A 24,908-nucleotide genomic window follows, 5' to 3' on the forward strand; every position below is an offset into this window, starting at 1 on the left:
ATCACTGTTGAAAAAAGCCTTATTGGCGGAATGACTTGTTTTCACTTTGTAACTACCGGGTATTAGCACACATGCTGCTGTCTTCATTAATTAATCATCGCGATATTTTGTGATTCTATTTTAGGTGGGGAGGACTATAGATTTAAGTACTTTGATTGGGCGTCAAATTGGTCTTCATGTATTGCTACAATTATATTTTATGAAACAAACAGATTGTACAGAAAAGTTTGTTAAAGCCATAAACCCCTCGGTTCACAGACTCTTTCCGTGATGAAACTATGTAAAACAATGTCCTAGGAGACTTACAATAAAACAATGTCCTAGGAGACTTACAATAAAACAGTGTCCTAGGAGACTAAGGATAGGGAGGTGTATGATTAACACATGTCAGGGCAGTTAAACAACATACGTTTGACCCAACATTGAAATTGCTAAAATTTACATTATTTTACTCCTAATAAAACATTGTAAAAACACCTAGAAATATCATAAAAATAATTCACATAGCTTAAAACACAAAATGTCACAAAAATCAAACACAATGAAATTATTCAGTACCTGAGAAAAATGTGCATTTACATAATTCTATTAACAGTAAAATGAATCAATATGACGACCTCTCAGTGACTGAAGCTTTGGGACGACGGAATCATGGACAGTTTCAGATAACAGCCCAAGGTAACCAAGGTAACAAGAGATGACAACCCTGTAACCATGGTAACATGAGCTGACACCTAGTGATGTAACCAAGGCAATAGATGACAGGAACATGTAACCAAGGTAACATGAGCTCACGCATAACCCTGTAACAAGGTAACAAGTGATAATAAAACCCTGTAGCCATGACAACACAAGCTCACACAGAAGCCCGTAACCATGGTAACAAGATTTCATGCAGAAGTCTGTAACCATTATTATAATTTTCATATCAATACCTAGATGTGACAAGAAAGAAAGACTTGGGGGAAAGTTTCCCAATCATACAAAGGGGGACAATTCATAACAAAAAGTTCAGATTGTCTCCCTTTGACTATAGCGTTAGTTTCATATAACTAGCTGTATCAGGTAAAGGAATTTAAAGAATTGTGGTCTGTAATTAAGATGTAAACACTTATAGTAGATCAACCCAGAAGACTTTTCCAATTGATCAATGAAACAATCTCTGAAGATCTCCAAGATAACATGCCATATGTTTCTGAGTAAGTCTCCATCAGTGTGACGCTTCCTATCGGCATGGACATAAGAGAAGCATGGAACTATAGGGAAATGATTGCACGGACAACTGGCGCTTTCAATGATATATGAAAAAATAACAAACATTCATAATTAATATCACATGAACTTGGGTACCCTTTGAAACAAAATATATTAAAGATATAACAAAACCGTCAGAGCAGTAAGGACTAAAAAGTGACTACGATTGTTTGTCTTACATATCACATGACATTTTATATCCCTTAAGTGCAAAATCAGTTATAAAAATATTTAATTTGCGGAGCAGCAAGGGCTAAAAAAAGACTTAACATTTCATCTCGCTGAATAAAAGGGAAATACTTAAAACCTGGCATGGTATCCATGGCAACAGTCACAAACATTTTCTTAAAAAATGTGTTGACGTATGGACACCAATCAGTGACTTAAAATCCTGGCATGGTAACCATGGCAACAGACACAGAATTTTCATCAAAAATGTGTTGAAGTATGGCCACCACTCAGAGCTTATGTCATCCTGAGCCTTGTTCCAGGAAACATTGTTTGCGCTGAGTTGTCATACTTTAACATTGATTTATGACAGTCGTAACGCTAAGTTGTCGTAACTCCCATACTATAATACTGACTTACGACAGTCGTAGCGCTAAAATGTCATAACTCCCATACTTTAACATTGATTTACGACAGTTGTAGCGCTAAGTTGTCGTAAATCCCATACTATAATACTGACTTACGACAGTCGTAGCGCTAAGTTGTCGTAACTCCCACACTATAATACTGACTTACGACAGTCGTAGCGCTAAAATGTCATAACTCCCATACTTTAACATTGACTTACAGCAGTTGTAGCGCTAAAATGTCATAACTCCCATACTTTAACATTGATTTATGACAGTTGTAGCGCTAAGTTGTCGTTACTCCCATACTATAATACTGACTTACGACAGTCGTAGCGCTAAGTTGTCGTAACTCCCATACTATAATACTGACTTACAACAGTCGTAGCGCTAAAATGTCATAACTCCCATACTTTAACATTGACTTACGGCAGTATAGCGCTATGTTGTCATAACTCCCATACTTTAACATTGACTTACGGCAGTATAGCGCTATGTTGTCATAACTCCCATACTTTAACAATAACTTACGACAGTAGTAGTACTTTGTCAGTTTTAACTCCCATATTTAAACACTGACTTACGACAGTCGCAGCACTAAGATAGCTTTGAGGAATGAGGCTCGGGATTGTCATAATTTGAAGGGATATCAGATTGTGTAAATGTCCTTAATCACTAAATCGACAAAGCAATCATGATACATAGACACCATAGATATATCGACAAAATTATTACAGCCAAACATCTTGACAAACATTCCCCTCACATGATAAACTCATTGCTAAAAGAAGATGACTGTTTGCACTGACGCACTGTGACCACCAGTGACAGCCCCTGCCATGAATCACGTGACCATATAAGGGGAGACAACACACTGAAACTATTCATCATCAGTAAATCACCATCCCAAGAAGACTCATTATCACATTATAGATATTTCTGTAAAAAAAATATGTTAAAATACAGCTAAAAAATCTTGTGAGATATTTGATATATATGTGAGAGGCAAAATCAGAAATTCCACCTCAATGCTTTTGATTGCCATCACAAAATCCTTACAGTAAAAGATTTTAGACATAAAATATCCAGCACAGTCAATAAATATAACTCTGAAACTAAATTCAAGGTTACCACCAAAAAGAGGCTCCAATTCACAGTCAGTGCCAGAAAGAGGCTCTACATCATCTCCGGATGTTTAACAGACAGGTCAGTTTTCTGGAACCACACAACTTCTGGCAAGTTATTAATTGAGAAATGAAAGAAAGTGCAAAAACTGATTAATGCTGCTTCACAATGATTAGATGTGGTTTGTTTTTACAAGATTCTTTCCACACAAATTATGCTGCTCAAAGGTATATATTGTGGTCACAGATATTTTCACAAATTCACAGCAAAGTTGTGTAAAATAAACATGGCATCAGGAAGGAAGATAATTGGAGTTACTTCCCCTTGTTCAAAAAAAGAATCTGTTGGACATTAAAACATCATCAACTATACTATAAATGGTATAAAACAAATGGTATAAGACAGAATATGTATAATGCTTTTGTGATAAAAAAGACAAGTTATTTTAAGATCTTTGATGTGAAATTATTAACAGTTTCTTCATTTGAAAAACACCACAATGACACGTACACACATGAATATGGTCTATGATATAAGTTCCCGTTGAGCTAATGATTTCTACATAACAATAACCTACACTAATATTCTACTTTCACTATACATAGCTACTCAGAGGTCCATTTCGCACTGTTATAAGACCTAAAGGTAGAGAACTTTGACCTGATTCTTGATTGGCTAATTCAGGCAATACAGGGTTCCCATTGGCTGGTTGATCCTCCTGTTCACCTGACTGTGGGAATACATCGTGTGATACTTCAGCCCCCGTCACTGGATAGGAAACTCGCTTCTTGGACTTTGTTGCATTCCGGGACTTGCGTCTCGGCGTGCCTTGACTTACCATGGGTGAATGTGATCCTTCAACACCAAGCCCAGGTGATCCTTCACAAGCACCTGTGGGATGGGCAAAGGATCGAGGCCGAGAGGACTTTTGTCGAGTTGGACTTGGACTATAGGAACTTGAACTTGTGAAGTGTCTCTTCCCGCCTGGTTTACCAAGTGATGCACTTTGTTGCTTATTTTCACAACCAGACAGAGACTTGTCATTGTGAGCTCCTAACTTTATCGGAGCCGGAGGACATTCAACATCTTCAGGGTCCACTAACCTCAATTCAACAATCCCGTTTCTTGATTGTAAAAAATTGGGGTCATCAATAAAACCGTATTGTTTGTATGAATCACACACTTGTTTTCCAGGCTTCTTTTTGGAAGAGTCTCCTTTGCCTGTTCCTGGTTTGTTGCTGGGGGAACCAGAGGCCTTGCTACTGGGTGATCCGTGGACTTTGTCGGATCTCTTCCTGTGGCTAGGCGAGGTTCCTGACCCGGCCTCACCTCTCTTAGCCATCTCTCCACTGGGAGGCAGTTGAGCTGCACTGGAGGACGAGTGGGCATGTTTCTTGGGTTTGCCCTGCATCACACTCCCTGTGGAATGACGATTCTGTTTATGCTTGTCCTTTTTCTTGGATCGGTGGACTTTTGGAGACATTGCATCCACACCCGGATTATGCATTGTGACAGAGTTTAAAGCTTGATCTGCTCCACCTTCTTCTATAGCATTCAGCCTCGGCTTGACCAGCCCTTCTCCTCCCTCATCACTCGCAGGCTTCCCGCTGGTCGGAAGGCCATCGTCTCTAGCACCGTCGTTCGTTGGCTCTCCATCAAGGTGACTGTCATGATGACCTTGACCGTCAACCTGCTGGGCAAGAGTGGCCATCCTCATGGCGTGAGCAGATATTGGGATATCAGGATACTGGGAGTCATTTCTCAACACTCTTCCTGCTGCTGCAGCAGCTGCTTTTGACCTTTTTTCTCCAGTTTCTGAACACACTGAGAAAACTGAAATATCCGAGGTCACAGAATGAGATCGCCGCATCGACCTTGCGACTGGAGACCCTGGAGAGGCAGGGCCATCAAAGGAGGTCACCGGACTGTTCAGAAGATTGGAAAGACGAATGTTTCTGAGATACTCATTACTATTTCTATGCTGGTTCTCTGATGCTTGATGTTCAGCATCTTTAGCCTGAGGATTAGCTTCTGATGCTGAGGGACTGTTTGAGGGGAAATCTAGAGGAGGCAGACTCTTGCGTAGTTGTTCCTGGTCATTCCTTTCATGTTTCTTTTCCCTCAGAATGACACAACTCTGGGACATACTATGACTAGTTGTTGGCCTTGGTGGCTCGGGACAGTTCAGAACAGGGTCCAATGGTTCCTCAGCCAAAGGATGATACGCTGCGGCAGCAGCTGCCAGAGTTCTACCTGCACCACCTGACGTCCCAGTAGACTCGGCCTGCTGCGCCTCATGTAACCGTGGAGGCAGCGAGGAATATTGGTGACCAGATGAACATGGGTTTGCCTCTTGAGGTAATGACTGACTGCTGTTAGCTGGACTCCAAGACATGTCCGCAGCTGGGTTGAGTTGTCCTTGGCAGCTTCGGGACGTCCTTGGACAAGGGCTGTGCTGTTTCGCTTTCCGTCCTTTCATTCTGTCCTGGCCGATGCAGAAGCCGAGGGGCAGTGTTTGACTGGTCCAGTTGGCCTTGTCGTTGCAAACTGTCTTTTTCAGAAGAGTCTGTTCGCTATCACAGCTACAGTTGTGCGACTCGGTGCTGTCTGTGCTATTAGACACACGGCCAAGGGAGTTGCTGTGATCTGAACCCACAACACTTACCCCAATAGCAGCTTCACGGCCGCTTACCTCTGACTTTGGAGCTCTTTGTGACGAGGACTCACATCTAACTCTGCCAGCAGAGCAAGACCCATTGGCTTGTCTCTGATCGAGGTCTGTAATTTCAGTCCCAAAAAGTGAGCGCCTTGTCACAGGCCGTGGTACCACCCCATCTTGTCCTGGACTTGTCCGGTCATATTGGTTACACGCCTGAGTCCCCTGAGATCTGCTGCTGATCGTCTGGGTGTCAGATGGAAGCAGGTTGTTGTTATTGTTGTTGTTTCTATGGTGATTCTGATCGACCTCCTCGTATGGTGGCGGGGCCTCACCTGGCATGATGTGTGGGTTGGGTTTTGGGGAGGAGTACGGAGGAGGGGGGTCCTCGTAGGGGGGGCATTCAATCATGCCGAAGTAGGTGTCGGGGATGTAGGGGTCCGAGTCACTTTCCTCCAGCTGCTGGCGTCGAGACTGCGCCTCGAACCCTGCAGGAAACAGAGTCATCAGGGGCATAGAACAGCAGGCCTCTTTCATGAATCACTTGCTTTTCAGATTTTTTAAAAGACATTTTCACTTAAACTACATGCAGGGTGAAATAAAACTCAAACATTTTTTTTATCAAATAATGAAAAACAGACTTGACTTCTCAATTAACTTAATGTCTCTGTACACTACTTACTTCTCTGTACACTACTCACGTCACTGTACACTACTCACGGCTCTGTACACTACTCACGTCTCTGTACACTACTCACGTCTCTGTTCACTGCTCACGTCTCTGTACACTGCTCACGTCTCTGTACACTGCTCACGTCTCTGTACACTGCTCACGTCTCTGTACACTAATCACGTCTCTGTACACTACTCACGTCTCTGTACACTAGTCACGTCTCTGTACACTGCTCAGGTCTCTGTACACTACTCACGTCGCTGTACACTACTCACGTCTCTGTACACTACTCACGTCTCTGTACACTGCTCACGTCTCTGTACACTGCTCACGTCTCTGTACACTACTCACGTCTCTGTACACTACTCACGTCTCTGTACACTGCTCACGTCTCTGTACACTACTCACGTCTCTGTACACTAGTCACGTCTCTGTACACTGCTCACGTCTCTGTACACTACTCACGTCTCTGTACACTACTCACGTCTCTGTACACTAGTCACGTCTCTGTACACTACTCACGTCTCTGTACACTAGTCACGTCTCTGTACACTAGTCATGTCTCTGTACACTACTCACGTCTCTGTACACTGCTCACGTCTCTGTACACTACTCACGTCTCTGTACACTAGTTATGTCTCTGTACACTACTCACGTCTCTGTACACTGCTCACGTCTCTGTACACTACTCACGTCTCTGTACACTAGTCATGTCTCTGTACACTACTCCCGTCTCTGTACACTACTCATGTCTCTGTACACTACTCATGTCTCTGTACACTACTCACGTCTCTGTACACTACTCACGTCTCTGTACACTACTCACGTCTCTGTACACTAGTTATGTCTCTGTACACTGCTCACGTCTCTGTACACTGCTCATGTCTCTGTACACTGCTCATGTCTCTGTACACTACTCAGGTCTCTGTTCACTGCTCATGTCTCTGTACACTGCTACCGCCTGTACACTACTCAGGTCTCTGTACACTGCTCATGTCTCTGTACACTACTCACGTCTCTGTACACTACTCAGGTCTCTGTACACTGCTCACGTCTCTGTACACTGCTCATGTCTCTGTACACTGCTCACGTCTCTGTACACTACTCAAGTCTCTGTACACTACTCATGTCTCTGTACACTACTCAAGTCTCTGTACACTACTCATGTCTCTGTACACTACTCACGTCTCATGGCCAGGAGAAGCCGTCTCTGCCTCAGTCGATGGACCATGAAGAGCAGCAGCGCGAGGACGAGGAAGGACGTGACCGTGCTGGCCACCAGGCGGAGCCCCAGGTTGGTGATGCTGTCATCCTCCACTGTTGGGGAAGACAAGATGTCACAAGGTCAAAAGAAAATGGATACCACTCTGACAGTGAGTTATTGCCATGCCAGAGGTGAGTACCTATTATTGCTTAAGGTGAGGTTAAATGGGGTTTAACGTAACATTCTAGATTATTGCACTTATATAGCGACGTGCATGCATGCGTGTGTGTGGCTGCTTGTACTAGTCTGGGCTAATGCCGATTTTATAGCCTTAGCCCACTGATACCATACCGAAGTTTAACATGAATACCCCGTTGAATACCAGTATACTGACAACGAGACGACTTGTCCTTGTTTTGGCCCCATAATGTTGAGCGCCAGGCAGGGTAACAACAATTACCATCAAAAGCGTCTTTATGTATGATGCGGCCGGGGATCAAATTCATGACCTTCCAGTCTAGGGGGGAGGCACTCTATGCACTAAACCATGGAGACGGTCTCATTATTGCTTAACGCCCCTTAAGCAATCTTGCAGCTATTGACAGCGAGACACCAGGGGTGAAGATTTATGACATGTCATAATGTCACTTCAGGCCATGTGAAAAAAAGAGTAACAAGTCTTTGGTAGTTTAATGGCTGTCAGTTGTTTCATCGTCATAGGCAAATGCAGCACCGCTTTTAACAGTATTCCAGTTATATCGTGGTGTGTCACTGACTCACAGTCTAAAGATAACACCCAACTGTGCCTATGTAACCTGTCATGACAGAAACTGTAACCTAGCCCAGCCACGAAACTAGCACACACTGTTGCCATAGTTACCTGTGCCGCCATTGCCGATGGTACTGTTGTCCATGCCGGGCAGGTCCGGGTTGGACCGGGGAGGGTCCAGACACTGGTACTCGCAGCACTCCTCCTCCACCTTGATGAGCTTGAGACATTTGTTTTCCGGAGGGTGGCACACCACGTCCTGGCACATGATGGTGAAACCGTTGTGACACGTACACTTCATGCACGGGTCCTCGTTGTTCGGGATGAACTTGGCGCCATTCTCTACCTTGTTACCCTTCCAGTCAAAACAGTTGGTGTTGGCGGCCATTACTGAAAACAAAAGCACACTGAAAGTTAGAGTGATAGAGTGAAAATGGTTTTACGTTGCTTTTATCAATATTCCAGCAATAGCATAGCAGGGAACACCAAAAATAGGATTCACACATTGTACCCATTCGGGAAATTGGACCCGGGTCTTCGGCATGACAAGCGGACGCTTTAACCACTAGGCTACCCCACGGCCCCTAATAGTTCAATGACAGACAGGTGAATGTTGATTTGAGCAGTAGTCATCATCAATATTACAGTATACACAGCAGCGGCCAAACATGGCTGCAACCTGTCATAGCTCAATCTCAATAAAATCATATCTTAGTTCTACAGCTAAACAAAGATCTGAGGACATCCCATTACATGTCACATCAGAACAAACCTCGATTAACTAATGAAACGACTAACAAGAAGTCAAAATTAGTCAATCAAAAAGCAGCTTTCTCAAGCTGCATGGAACAAGTCTTAAAATGGTACCTAATTTATCCCACTGAAATGAGAGATAGACGATGGTTTTAACAGAATCAGTCGTACAATCCCAGCGGGACTAGTCCTATAGTCTTTGCCAAACTGCTAAATCGTTTAGGTGTCAAAAGGACTAGTAGAAATTTGCCCCTTTGAAGGGTTTTGCTATATGTTATCATTGTCATATGGCAGTGTATTTTATTGTTAAACAATGATTGTAACTGTACTACATTGTTTCTGTTTGTTGTTGAACAATGATTGTAACTGTATGACATTGTTTCTGTTTGTTGTTGAACAATGATTGTAACTGTATTACATTGTTTCTGTTTGTTGTTGAACAATGATTGTAACTGTATTACATTGTTTCTGTTTGTTATTAAACAATGATTGTAATTGTATTACATTGTTTCTGTTTAGATAGGTTAGATGCACATTTGATTGTAACTGGACAATGATTAGTTGTCATGAATGTAGTAGTATTTAATGTAAGCAGTAATGAGGAAGTTACCATATTTAGATTATTGTGTAACACGTAAACCTCTGGAATACCGTGGACTGTGATAAAGTGTTATAGAAACATGTGGAATATTCTGTGATGTGATGGCACTGTGTAGAAATTTTCAGAAGCTTGTTAGACTGTTTAAGGGGATAAGAGCATGCATCTCGTATCTCTCACACATTTCAATACACCAAGACCAGCTTTCATGTGAAGATCACTCATCACCCCAAATTCCAAGCCTAGCCGATCTCAGAAGCTTGACCACTGCTGCCGCTTGGTGAATATATATTAATATCAGTGACTTTTGCTATCACCACTGATTTTGTATTTGATACTAACCACTGCTATCATATTTTATATTGCCATTGAATATTGTAATACCACTCTATTATTGTGTACTGCCATTGCTGTGAAGTAATTTGTATTGATTTGTAAACCTAGTAAATTTTGCAATACATTCAATGATTTTATTGATTTATTGGTTGCATCACCCAGCTCACATAATCACCCAGTCAGCTGTTCAACAAAAGTCGCATGTGATATTACTGGGTGAATGAATGAATGAATGAATGAATGAATGAATGAGCAGTGCATCAAATGATATGTATTTTAATCAGCACATTTTTAAACCCAATTTCAGCTGTTAAATATCACTCAGGCAGTGTTTGGCAACATCCTGCCACTGAGGCACATGTTTGTCCTGAGAAGAGAAACAGCCATAGAATCAGATCTGTCCCCCTTGCTTTCTTGTGGCTATATGTCAACACAGGCAGTCCATGCCCCCTGTCCCCCCACCCAGTCCCCTGTAATCATCAGGAGCACGCATGGACAACAGCTCTCCCCCGTCTCTGTACCCTGTTCATGATTTATTCATGATCTCCTCTCATGCTGGCTGGCTCCCCACAGTGACAACACATTCTGCCATATTCATGAATAAACCAACCAGATCATCCCTCTTACAAGGCTGCCTCTGTGGTGTCAGTTTACTGATAAATATTGGGGCAAATAGGATGAATGTGATGAAATACGTTCTTCTGTCACTCTCTATATGAAGAAGACTACAGGATCCTGTAGTTGTTGTAACAGCACCTAGTGCATGGAATCAAGTCTGGAACGGCCCAAATGCATCAATACGAAGATATGTATCCGAGCTGCTTCTGAGTGAGTGAGTGAATTATTTTTTTTGGGGGGGTTAAACTGTTGAATGCAGATGCATGGCTAAAACTGCTTGGTTAAACTGTTGAATATGAATGTTGGTTAAACTGTTGAATACGAATTATGGTTTAACTGGTGAATACAAATGTTTGCATAACTGTTGAATACGGATGATGGTTAAACTGTTGAATACGAATGATGGTTAAACTGTTGAATACGAATGATGGTTTAACTGTTGAATACGAATGTTGGTTAAACTGTTGAATACGAATGATGGTTAAACTGTTGAATACGAATGATGGTTTAACTGTTGAATACAGATGATGGTTAAACTGTTGAATATGAATGTTTGTTAAACTGTTGATTACTGGAATGTGAGCATGTTTTCCCTCCAAAAGAGGAAAATTGTAGGGGGGTCTGGGGGCAAGTCCCCCCCCCCTCGAAATCTTTGAAACCTTAAGCAATTTTGTGTAGTTCGGACAACATTCACACCATCTCAGTGTTGAATAATCAAAATTACGAAGTTAAATCAGTACCTTTTAAAAATTGGGTCTGGGAGCAATACTGCCATAAACTTCAACATGTTCAACCCCCATCCCCCAGACACAAGGACAACTGTCACAAGCGTGCAATGTCTGACCTTTTCCCCACGTTGAAGCATATTTAAAAAAAACTGACCTTGTACTTACCTTTTGTTGAAAAACGCCCAATGACATTACAAACATAACACATTAATACAACATATATCCCCGTGTTATGGGTTCTCGGATGCTGAAGAAAGAATCAAAGTTTTCTTGCTAATCACATGAACAACTGTAAAACATCTCATTCACTTATAAAAGACAACTTGATCTTAAAAACAAGCTATCATCTGAGTATTTACAATTTCTTTCTGACGCCACACCCCCCTCATTATAGTGCAAGTATTCGTGATAGAAAACGTATGATGTCTGAAAACCTATGATCAGACAATAATAGTGTTGTGTCATGAATAATAATAAAGGCATAGACCTATATGATGCTGAAAGCTCTGATCGAAAACAGGACAATATGTCAGCGTTAGAAATTGGTACTAGTCCTGTAGTCCTGTAGTCCTTGCCAAACTGCCCAATGGTAAAGGTATCATAAGGACTAGCAGAAATTTGCCCTTTTTAAGAGTTTTGCTATATGTTATCATTATACGTTATAAGGACTTGTGGACGAAAACTGTTAGTTTCTGACACTGTATGTGCACTTTACACTCTCTCGAATGACACGAAACTATATGAGAGGGTACCCCATGTTCTACAAAACGCTCCATGTGTTACCCAACACACCCCACCTGTTACCCAACGCACCCCACGTGTTACCCAACACGCTCCATGTGTTACCCAACGTGCCCCACCTGTTACCCAACACACCCCACGTGTTACCCAATGCACCCCATGTTCTACAAACACCCCATGTGTTACCCAACACACCCAACCTGTTACCCAACACACCCCATGTTCTACCAAACACGCCTCATGTGTCACCCAACGTGCCCCACTTGTTACCCAACGTACCCCATGTTCTACCAAACACGCCTCATGTGTCACCCAACGTGCCCCACTTGTTACCCAACGTACCCCATGTTCTACCAAACACGCCTCATGTGTCACCCAACGTGCCCCACGTGTTACCCAACGTACCCCATGTTCTACCAAACACGCCTCATGTGTCACCCAACGTGCCCCACTTGTTACCCAACGTACCCCATGTTCTACCAAACACGCCTCATGTGTCACCCAACGTGCCCCACTTGTTACCCAACGTACCCCATGTTCTACCAAACACGCCTCATGTGTCACCCAACGTGCCCCACGTGTTACCCAACGTACCCCATGTTCTACCAAACACGCCTCATGTGTCACCCAACGTGCCCCACTTGTTACCCAACGTACCCCATGTTCTACCAAACACGCCTCATGTGTCACCCAACGTGCCCCACATGTTACCCAACGTACCCCACGTGTTACCCAACACGCTCCATGTGTTACCCAACACACCCCACTTGTTACCCAACGTGCCCCACTTGTTACCCAACGTACCCCACGTGTTACCCAACACGCTCCATGTGTTACCCAACGTGCCCCACCTGTTACCCAACACACCCCACGTGTTACCCAACACGCTCCATGTGTTACCCAACGTGCCCCAGTTGTTACCCAACATACCCCACGTGTTACCCAACGCACCCCATGTTCTACAAAACGCCCCATGTGTTATCCAACACACCCAACCTGTTACCCAACACACCCCACGTGTTACCCAACGCACCCCATAATCTACAAAACGCCCCATGTGTTACCCAACACACCCCACCTGTTACCCAACACACCCCACCTGTTACCCAACACACCCCACGTGTTACCCAACGCACCCCATGTTCTACAAAACGCCCCATGTGTTACATCAGTTACATGCTGAAGAAAGAATCAAAGTTTTCTTGCTAATCACATGAACAACTGTAAAACATCTCATTCACTTATAAAAGACAACTTGATCTTAAAAACAAGCTATCATCTGAGTATTTACAATTTCTTTCTGACGCCACACCCCCCTCATTATAGTGCAAGTATTCGTGATAGAAAACGTATGATGTCTGAAAACCTATGATCAGACAATAATAGTGTTGTGTCATGAATAATAATAAAGGCATAGACCTATATGATGCTGAAAGCTCTGATCGAAAACAGGACAATATGTCAGCGTTAGAAATTGGTACTAGTCCTGTAGTCCTGTAGTCCTTGCCAAACTGCCCAATGGTAAAGGTATCATAAGGACTAGCAGAAATTTGCCCTTTTTAAGAGTTTTGCTATATGTTATCATTATACGTTATAAGGACTTGTGGACGAAAACTGTTAGTTTCTGACACTGTATGTGCACTTTACACTCTCTCGAATGACACGAAACTATATGAGAGCATTTCAATGGTCATTAAAATCGTTTCTGTAAGTAGGAATTATCCTTACTATTTACTTTTTAATCATGAAATTATGGCACATGTGACGCCTTGCTTAGAATTTCTCTGGGTCAAACGTCTGAATATTTTTCAGAGTATTTTTACAATATCTTTGATCATAATTTTACGCGGAAGATGATTTATTCCCAAGGACTACTGTTTTAAAAAAACGTGATTTTCGGCGTTTCCACAGAGATTTCACATCCCTGTGAATACGAATGTTGGTTAAACTGTTGAATATGGATGTTGGTTCAACGGTTGAGTACGAGTATTGGTTTAACTGTTGAATACGAATGTTGGTTAAACTGTTGAATACGGATGTTGGTTTAACTGTTGAATATGGATGGAGAATACAGAAAGCCAGGAACCTGGGTTCACAGCCTACAAATGCTCACCTAAGCATCTCAAACATGTTTTCCTTTGAAACATCAACTTTCACCAACAACCCCTGCTCTTAATCACCACAGAACTGTGGGAGAACATTGATTTTTCCACTGTCAGCCAAACAATTATTCACCCATAGAAACACAAATGAGCAATCTCTGGGAGTGGAGGCTTCATGAGCGACAACTGTTGCTGTCTTGCAGAACAATGACTGCATGACCCTGATGCTGTCATGTGATCCTCTGATGGAGCCATGTGATCCTCTGATGGAGTCATGTGATCATCATAAGTCATCTGATCTTTGTTTCTTTTTCAGTGCAAAATAACCAGATGATAATATTGGCCTGTATTAGTGTTTGTTGATGAGGACTTTTGAACTAAGATTAGCTTTGAGCGGATTTTGATTGGACTTAATATTTAATACTTTAATACAGATATAAAACATCTGTCATCTGCCATGTCAGATTGCCAGGGTTCAAGGTCATTGACCCCTAAAACGAAATTAACTTTTTTGCATTAATATGGATCCCTCTTATAAAAACAATAAACTCTCTTTACTGCATCTTATGTTCAAATATAACATAGCTATGCAATAGATTGCAAAGAAAAATGAAGGACAAAGCATGGTTTATTTCCAGATGAGACACTGTGCTATCATGGCATTTCTGGAGATTCGAACTTGTGCTCGTGACATGATGAAATTGTAAATTGGACAACAGCATTTTTGAGAGGGAAGAGTGTAGTAAGTTGTTTTCTTTAGACGCAACAGGGTAACACAGTTAAACGCTATGGCTGGATGATCGCAACCGACACACCCCATGTGCTACCCGACACACCTCAAGTGTTACCCAACACGCCCCATGTGTTACCCGACACGCCTCAAGTGTTACCCAACATGCCCCATGTGTTACCCAACACACCCAATGTGTTACCCAACATGCCCCAGTGGTATCTAACGCGCCCAACGTGTTACCCAACACGCCCCATATGTTACCCAACACGCTCCATGTGTTACCCAACATGCCCAAGTGGTACCTAACGCGCCCAACTTGTTACCCAAGGCGCCCCACGTGGTACCTATCGTGCCCAAAGTGTTACCCAACACGCCCAACATGTTACCCAACACGCCCCACGGGATAGCCAACACACCCAATGTGTTCCCCAACACACCCCACGTGTTACCCAACGCACCCCATGTTCTACCAAACACGCCTCATGTGTCACCGAACGTGCCCCACTTTTTACCCAACGTGCCCCACTTGTTACCCAACGCGCCCCACGTGTTACCCAACACACCCCACCTGTTACCCAACACGCTCCATGTGTTACCCAACGTGCCTCACCTGTTACCCAACATACCCCACGTGTTACCCAACGCACCCCATGTTCTACAAAACGCCCCATGTGTTACCAAACGTGCCCCACCTGTTACCCAACACACCCCACGTGTTACCCAACGCACCCCATGTTCTACAAAACGCTCCATGTGTTACCCAACACACCCCACCTGTTACCCAACGCACCCCACGTGTTACCCAACACGCTCCATGTGTTACCCAACGTGCCCCACCTGTTACCCAACACACCCCACGTGTTACCCAATGCACCCCATGTTCTACAAACACCCCATGTGTTACCCAACACACCCAACCTGTTACCCAACACACCCCATGTTCTACCAAACACGCCTCATGTGTCACCCAACGTGCCCCACTTGTTACCCAACGTACCCCATGTTCTACCAAACACGCCTCATGTGTCACCCAACGTGCCCCACTTGTTACCCAACACACCCCATGTTCTACCAAACACGCCTCATGTGTCACCCAACGTGCCCCACGTGTTACCCAACGTACCCCATGTTCTACCAAACACGCCTCATGTGTCACCCAACGTGCCCCACTTGTTACCCAACGTACCCCATGTTCTACCAAACACGCCTCATGTGTCACCCAACGTGCCCCACTTGTTACCCAACGTACCCCATGTTCTACCAAACACGCCTCATGTGTCACCCAACGTGCCCCACGTGTTACCCAACGTACCCCATGTTCTACCAAACACGCCTCATGTGTCACCCAACGTGCCCCACTTGTTACCCAACGTACCCCATGTTCTACCAAACACGCCTCATGTGTCACCCAACGTGCCCCACATGTTACCCAACGTACCCCACGTGTTACCCAACACGCTCCATGTGTTACCCAACACACCCCACTTGTTACCCAACGTGCCCCACTTGTTACCCAACGTACCCCACGTGTTACCCAACACGCTCCATGTGTTACCCAACGTGCCCCACCTGTTACCCAACACACCCCACGTGTTACCCAACACGCTCCATGTGTTACCCAACGTGCCCCAGTTGTTACCCAACATACCCCACGTGTTACCCAACGCACCCCATGTTCTACAAAACGCCCCATGTGTTATCCAACACACCCAACCTGTTACCCAACACACCCCACGTGTTACCCAACGCACCCCATAATCTACAAAACGCCCCATGTGTTACCCAACACACCCCACCTGTTACCCAACACACCCCACCTGTTACCCAACACACCCCACGTGTTACCCAACGCACCCCATGTTCTACAAAACGCCCCATGTGTTACATCAGTCTTGCTGCAACAAGCTGTAACAACACAACCATTCAGTCTCCAATTTTGCTGGGTAACTGAAACCTTCCTCATGTTCATAGCTTCAATATCAAAGGCTTATTTAAGTTGCAGATCAAAGAGAGGCTCTCACTGTCTGCAATCCCAGAATGCAACAACTCACATGGTTATCTACCTGAAAATCTTAGTCCTGATATGGTTGCCTAGCAACAACAGGTAATTCTAGCTACCACCTATTCCTTGTCAGGTGATAATGTGTTTCATTTAATAAACTCTCTGCCATCAGTCAGACAGTATCTCCTTGCTTGTCTCACGCCAGCCTACTGTCCGCCGTCAATATATCTGCCTCTGTTTAAATGAGAGCAGTGTTATAGTGATAGTCAAAGTAATGGTGTTATACAACATGCTTAAAAATGTTTATTTAGTATACAACTTTGTGTGTGGGTGTGGGTGTGAGGGTGGGTGTGTGCAGACCTCCGGATAACTTTTTGAGCAATTGAGTTTACTCGATCGTAGTGTGGGTGGGTGTGGGTGTGGGTGTGGGTGTGGGTGTGGGTGTGGTCACATGTCATGACACCAATGGACAGCAGAAATGTGCTTCACTCTTTGCTCCCATGACAGGAATGAACCATGGGCTTCACTGTGAACACCTCATCCACTGAGCTACCACACGACCAATTAAAGAGCCTGGAGTTTGCTGTATTATAGGTCCAACAGTCAGATGACAATCTGCCGGCACCAAGGCCAGGCACACCCTGGAAACGAGGGTCTGCCATACAAAGATGCTTCATTGAGAGGTTGTAACCAACATCTTCCTCCTGACCTGGAGTCCCCACCAGAGATTAACCCTCAGCTTATCTCTAAAGTGGCAACTACATTACCGACAATGTCAAATCTGTTCAGTGTTCACTGTTCACCTCTAAGTTCTAAGTGATGTCTAGTTTCGAGGGGATTGGTTAGATATATAATTTTAAAATGTTGGTGATGGAAATAAAAATACAAATGGTGTTTCACGTGATCTCATACACGAAATGCAAGTCATATAAAACAGGACAGTCAAAGGGTTACTCCCATACTGACCTAATTATCAGAAGCAAAGAGTCAAAACTGATTTTCTCAAAGTTCCCATGTTGCTCCTCTTTGAGCCACTTGATGTGGGACAATATGACAACGATGTGCAGTAGACAAATACACCACGATGTCGGACAATGTGACAACGATGTACAGTAGACCAATACACCACGATGTGGGACAAAGTGACAACGATGTACAGTAGACCAATACACCATGATAAGAAGACAATACACCTGTTTCACACACGATGATGTGGGACAAATTGACAACGATGTACAGTTGACCAATACACCATGATGTGAGACAATGTGACAACGATGTACAGTAGACCAATACACCATGATGTGAGACAATGTGACAACGATGTACAGTAGACCAATACACCATGATGTGAGACAATGTGACAACGATGTACAGTTGACCAATACACCATGATGTGAGACAATGTGACAACGATGTACAGTAGACCAATACACCATGATGTGAGACAATGTGACAACGATGTACAGTTGACCAATACAACACGATGTGGAACAATGTGACAACGATGTACAGTAGACCAATACACCACGATGTGGGACAATGTGACAATGATGTACAGTAAACCAATACACCATGATAAGAAGATAATACACCTGTTTCACACACGATGATGTGGGACAATGTGACAATGATGTACAGTAAACCAATACACCATGATAAGAAGATAATACACCTGTTTCACACACGATGATGTGGGACAATGTGACAATGATGTACAGTTGACCAATACACCATGATAAGAAGATAATACACCTGTTTCACACACGATGATGTGGGACAATGTGACAATGATGTACAGTAAACCAATACACCATGATAAGAAGATAATACACCTGTTTCACACACGATGATGTGGGACAATGTGACAATGATGTACAGTAAACCAATACACCATGATAAGAAGACAATACACCTGTTTCACACACGATGATGTGGGACAATGTGACAATGATGTACAGTTGACCAATACACCACGATGTGAGACAATGTGACAACGATGTACAGTAGACCAATACACCACGATGTGGGACAATGTGACAATGATGTACAGTTGACCAATACACCATGATAAGAAGACAATACACCTGTTTCACACACGATGGGTTTGACCTGGAGCAAGACCTGACAGGTCAACTACAGTGGGGTCATGGTCGTGTCAGAGCTGAAGCTGAAACTTAATCATCAGGATAATTACAACAGAATGTTTTATGAACATGAAACTGCTGTGAGCCTCTCAGTGGGACCACATCACAGGAGCATCTTGTATGACAAATATATTTTGTATGACAGATATATATTGTATGACAATTACAATTTGTATGACAAATATATTTTGTATAACAGTAACATTTTGTATGACAATTATATTTTGTATGACAATTAAATTTTGTATGACAATTATATTTTGTATGACAATTACATTTTGTATGACAAATTTATTTTGAATGACAGTAATATATTGTATGACAATTACATTTTGTATGACAAATATATTTTTTACGATAATTATATTTTGAATGACAATATTTTGTATGACAGTAATATTTTGTATGACAATTATATTTTGTATCATAATTACATTTTGTATGACAATGTTTAGTATGACTAATATTTTGTATGACAATAATATTTTGTATAATTAATTTTGTATGACAATAACATTTTGTATGAAAATTATATTTTGTATGACAATTACATTCTGTATCACAATAATAATTTGTATCACAGTAACATTTTGTATGACAAATATAATTTGTATCATAATTACATATTGTATGACAATATTATGTATGAAAATTATATTTTGTATGACAATATTTTGCATGATTTTGTATGACAATTATATTTTGTATGACAATAATATTTTGTATGACAATTATATTTTGTACATGTTGTATGACAATAATATTTTGTATGACAATTATATTTTGTATGACAATATTTTGTATGACAATTACATTTTATATGACGATCATATTTTGCATGAAAATTATACTCTCAAATCAAAAGTTGACTATTATTTTAGTAGCAGTGTTGAAATGAAAACATAAATATGTGTGTGGGTTGCCATGGTTACTGTGCTTGGTTCACATTTTGAACGCCCATTTCTGGTGTCCTCCTCCGTGATATCGCTGTAATATTGCTAAAAGCGGGGTAAAACTAAACTCACTCACTCACTCACTTACATTTTGAACACAGGTAATGATATGGTCATCAGGAGCGAAGGTTAAAGGTCATTGTGTAACCACGGTTATGAGGTCAACTTGGCAACAAAAAAGTCCTTTCACTTTACTTTCCTTGCTTCAAATCAAATTACAACCTACAGCCTGCTGACGACTGCCCTTCTGTTGCCTCAGTCGGGTCGTGAATCATGGTCACTTTGTTATGTCGCTAGGTTGGCAGTTTCTTTCAAATTTCAAATGAAATCTTTTCTGGTGCCAATACAAGGGATATAATTATTATAAAATGTGCACAGACTGGTATGAATGTACTATAAGGGCACATATACACAGTAAGTATTTGTCCGTCTGTCTGGACCACATGGCTGCTGGCTTCACAAGGCCTACTAGCCACCACACATTTTAAAAATATTTTTAAAAAGCATCTACCAGTTTTCTTTTTCATATTTTCTAAGCTGGCTCAGCATCAGTGCTTATGCAGGCATTTTGACCCGGTTGACATGTGACCAGACTGACATGTGACCAGACTGACATGTGACCAGGCTGACATGTGACCAGACGACTGACATGTGACCAGACTGACATGTGACCAGGCTGACATGTGACCAGACGACTGACATGTGACCAGACTACTGACATGTGACCAGACTACTGACATGTGACCAGACTGACATGTGACCAGGCTGACATGTGACCAGACTGACATGTGACCAGACTACTGACATGTGACCAGACTGACATGTGACCAGACTACAGACACGTGACCACACTGACATGTGACCAGACTACTGACATGTGACCAGACTGACATGTGACCAGACTGACATGTGACCAGGCTGACATGTGACCAGACGACTGACATGTGACCAGGCTGACATGTGACCAGACTGACATGACACCAGACTGGCATGTGACCAGGCTGACATGTGACCAGACTGACATGTGACCAGATGACTGACATGTGACCAGACTGACATGTGACCAGACTGACATGTGACAGGAATGACATGTGACCAGACTGACATGTGACCAGGGTGGATGGAAAGGTGGATGGAATGGTGGATGGATGGGTGGATGGATGGGTGGATGGAATGGTGGATGGATGATTGGATGGAATGGTGGATGGAAAGGTGGATGGATGGATGGGTGGATGGATGGATGGGTGGATGGATGGGTGGAGGGATGGGTGGATGGAAAGGTGGATGGATGGGTGGATGGATGGGTGGATGGAATGGTTGGATGGATGGTTGGATGGAATGGTGGATGGAAAGGTGGATGGATGGGTGGATGGATGGGTGGATGGATGGGTGGATGGAATGGTGGATGGATGGTTGGATGGAATGGTGGATGGAAAGGTGGATGGATGGATGGATGGGTGGATGGAATGGTGGATGGATGGATGGGTGGATGGAATGGTGGATGGATAGGTGGATGGAAAGGTGGATGGGTGGATGGATGGAAAGGTGGATGGAAAGGTGGATGGATGGATGGATGGGTGGATGGATGGGTGGATGGATTGGTGGATGGATGGGTGGATGGAATGGTGGATGGATGGTTGGATGGAAAGGTGGATGGAAAGGTGGACGGATGGGTGGATGGATTGGTGGATGGATGGGTGGATGGAATGGTGGATGGATGGTTGGATGGAAAGGTGGATGGAAGGGTGGATGGATGGGTGGATGGATGGGTGGATGGATGGGTGGATGGATGGGTGGATGGATGGTTGGATGGATGGGTGGATGGAAAGGTGGATGGAAAGGTGGATGGATGGGTGGATGGAAAGGTGGATGGAAAGGTGGATGGATGGGTGGATGGAAAGGTGGATGGAAAGGTGGATGGATGGGTGGATGGAAAGGTGGATCTATGGTTGGATGGATGGTTGGATGGAAAGATGGGTGGATGGGTGGATGGATGGAAAGGTGGATGGACGGGTGGATGGAAAGGTGGATGGAATGGTGGATGGAATGATGGATGGATGGGTGGATGGAAAGGTTGATGGAAAGGTTGATGGAAAGCTGGATGGATGGGTGAATGGAATGGTAGATGGAAAGGTGGATAGAAAGGTGGATGGATGGTTGGATGGAAAGGTGGATGGAAAGGTGGATGGATTGTTGGATGGAAAGGTGGATGGAAAGGTGGATGGATGGGTGAATGGAATGGTGGATTGATGGGTGGATGGAAACGTTGATGGATGGGTGGATGGAATGGTGAATGGAATGGTGGATTGATGGGTGGATGGAATGGTGGCTGGAAAGGTGGATGGATGGGTGAATGGAATGGTGGATGGAATTGTGGCTGGAATGGTGAATGGATGGTTGGATGGAATGGTGGATTGATGGGTGGATGGAATGGTGAATGGAATGGTGGATGGATGGGTGGATGGAATGGTGGATGGAATGGTGGCTGGAATGGTGGCTGGAATGGTGGCTGGAATGGTGGCTGGATGATTGGATGGAATGGTGGATAGAATGGTGGATAGATGGGTGGATAGATGGGTGGATGGAAAGGTGGATGGGTGGATAGATGGGTGGATGGAATGGTGAATGGAATGGTGGATGGATGGGTGGCTGGAATGGTGAATGGAATGGTGAATGGAATGGTGGATGGAATGGTGGATGGAATGGTGGCTGGAATGGTGGCTGGAATGGTGGCTGGAATGGTGGCTGGAATGGTGGCTGGATGGTTGGATGGAATGGTGGATGGATGGGTGGATGGAATGGTGGCTGGAATGGTGGCTGGAATGGTGAATGGAATGGTGAATGGAATGGTGGATGGAATGGTGAATGGAATGGTGAATGGAATGGTGGATGGAATGGTGGCTGGAATGGTGGCTGGAATGGTGAATGGATGGTTGGATGGAATGGTGGATGGATGGGTGGATGGATGGTTGGATGGAATGGTGAATGGATGGGTGGATGGAAAGGTGGATGGGTGGATAGATGGGTGGATGGAATGGTGAATGGAATGGTGGATGGATGGGTGGATGGAATGGTGAATGGAATGGTGAATGGAATGGTGGGTGGAATGGTGGATGGAATGGTGGCTGGAATGGTGGCTGGAATGGTGGATGGATAATTGGATGGAATGGTGGATGGAATGGTGGATAGATGGGTGGATATATGGGTGGATGGAAAGGTGGATGGGTGGATAGATGGGTGGATGGAATGGTGAATGGAATGGTGGATGGATGGGTGGATGGAATGGTGAATGGAATGGTGAATGGAATGGTGGATGGAATGGTGGCTGGAATGGTGAATGGAATGGTGGCTGGATGATTGGATGGAATGGTGGATGGAATGGTGGATAGATGGGTGGATATATGGGTGGATGGAAAGGTGGATGGGTGGATAGATGGGTGGATGGAATGGTGAATGGAATGGTGGATGGATGGGTGGATGGAATGGTGGATGGAATGGTGGATGGAATGGTGGATGGAATGGTGGCTGGAATGGTGAATGGATGGTTGGATGGAATGGTGGATGGAATGGTGGATAGATGGGTGGATAGATGGGTGGATGGATTGGTGGATGGATGGGTTTATTATGGTGCAGGTGCCATGAATAACAGCAAAATGTTACTCACTGAACAACTCATGCATTCACTCACTCAAGCGGTGGTCAGTCCTTCCCACTCACTCACTCACTCACTCACTCACTCAGAGTCCTAAGCTATAACGGCAACCTGCAGGACAAAGCAGAAAGTTCCCACAACTTCATACACACAATACAATTCCATGGCACAATTCCACGGCACAATTCCATTTTGTGTACAACCAACTCTCACAGAACCATGAGCCAGAGCTGCTACATCGTGCCTGACAGGTAACACAGCGCAACGTAGGGTCTGCGCCTTCCCTAATTACCCCATCTTGACCAGTGGTCAGTCTGATCAATACTCAGATACAAGGAACCTGAAGTCTCCCTCTGACAACACTCCCCGTGTTCTGGCTGACCAGCAGGCATGACTCTCTGACCACCACTGTGCTGATTGCTGTAATGCCTGCCTGCCCGCCCGCCCGCCCGCCCGCCGTGATGCCCGCTGCCTGGGTTGCTAATACCAGACAAGAAATAGAACAGATCATCTAAATTAGCTGACCACTGAGTGGACTTCAGGGGCGAGATGTGACACCTCACCTCCAGCTTATCTACCCTGACCGTTCCCTTAACAAGACTGGTTAAGCCCCCTGAAGATCCGGGGTAGAAGGTGACCAACGGGATCAGGTGGTCAGACTGGCTGACTTGGGTGATACATGTCATTGTATCCCAATTGCGTGGATCGATGATCCAGACGCGATCATTTATAGCCCACCATCATATAGCTGTAATATTGCTGAGTGCGGCGTTAAACAACAAACAAACAATCTGGTAAATCTAGGGCAACAGTGTGAATAGTGCGACAAACACTAAACAAACTACATCATGTCAGATCAATCATCCCCATGAAGTCTGTCAACCCAATGTGGGCGTTTCGTTAGTTTTGTGTCGCCGCACTCAGCAATATTCCAGCTATATGACAGCGGTCTGTAAAAAAATCAAGTCTGGACCAGACAGTCCAGTGATTGACACCATGAGCATCGATCCACACAATTAGTGAGCCTGACCACCCAATCCAGTAGGTTGCCTCTTACGACAAGCACAGTCACCTTTTACGGCAAGCATGGGTTGCTGATGACCTATTCTACCCCGGATCTTTACGACAAGCATGGGTTGCTGAAGACCTGTTCTACCCCGGATCTTTACGACAAGCATGGGTTGCTGAAGACCTGTTCTACCCCGGATCTTTACGACAAGCATGGGTTGCTGAAGACCTGTTCTACCCCGGATATTTATGGCAAGCATGAGTTGCTGAAGACCTATTCT

General features: G+C 43.9%; 1 protein-coding gene across 1 annotated transcript in view; it reads right to left on the reverse strand.

Moving 5' to 3' along the window:
* Positions 1–2,227: 2,227 nt before the first annotated feature.
* LOC124151893 overlaps positions 2,228–24,908 on the reverse strand; it is a 33,262-nt gene continuing 10,581 nt past the window's right edge. Inside the window, exons 2-4 of the mRNA XM_046524582.2 lie at positions 8,368–8,646; positions 7,469–7,600; positions 2,228–6,098 (exon numbers count right to left, since the gene is read on the reverse strand). Of these exons, the coding sequence (XP_046380538.1) occupies positions 3,550–6,098; positions 7,469–7,600; positions 8,368–8,646 (2,960 nt within the window). The 3' untranslated portion in view covers positions 2,228–3,549. The remainder of the gene's footprint in view (positions 6,099–7,468; positions 7,601–8,367; positions 8,647–24,908) is intronic.

The sequence above is a fragment of the Haliotis rufescens genome, unplaced genomic scaffold (assembly GCF_023055435.1).
Source record: "Haliotis rufescens isolate VD_foot unplaced genomic scaffold, xgHalRufe1.0.p SCAF_15, whole genome shotgun sequence".
In the NCBI taxonomy this organism is placed as follows: Eukaryota; Metazoa; Mollusca; class Gastropoda; order Lepetellida; family Haliotidae; genus Haliotis; species Haliotis rufescens.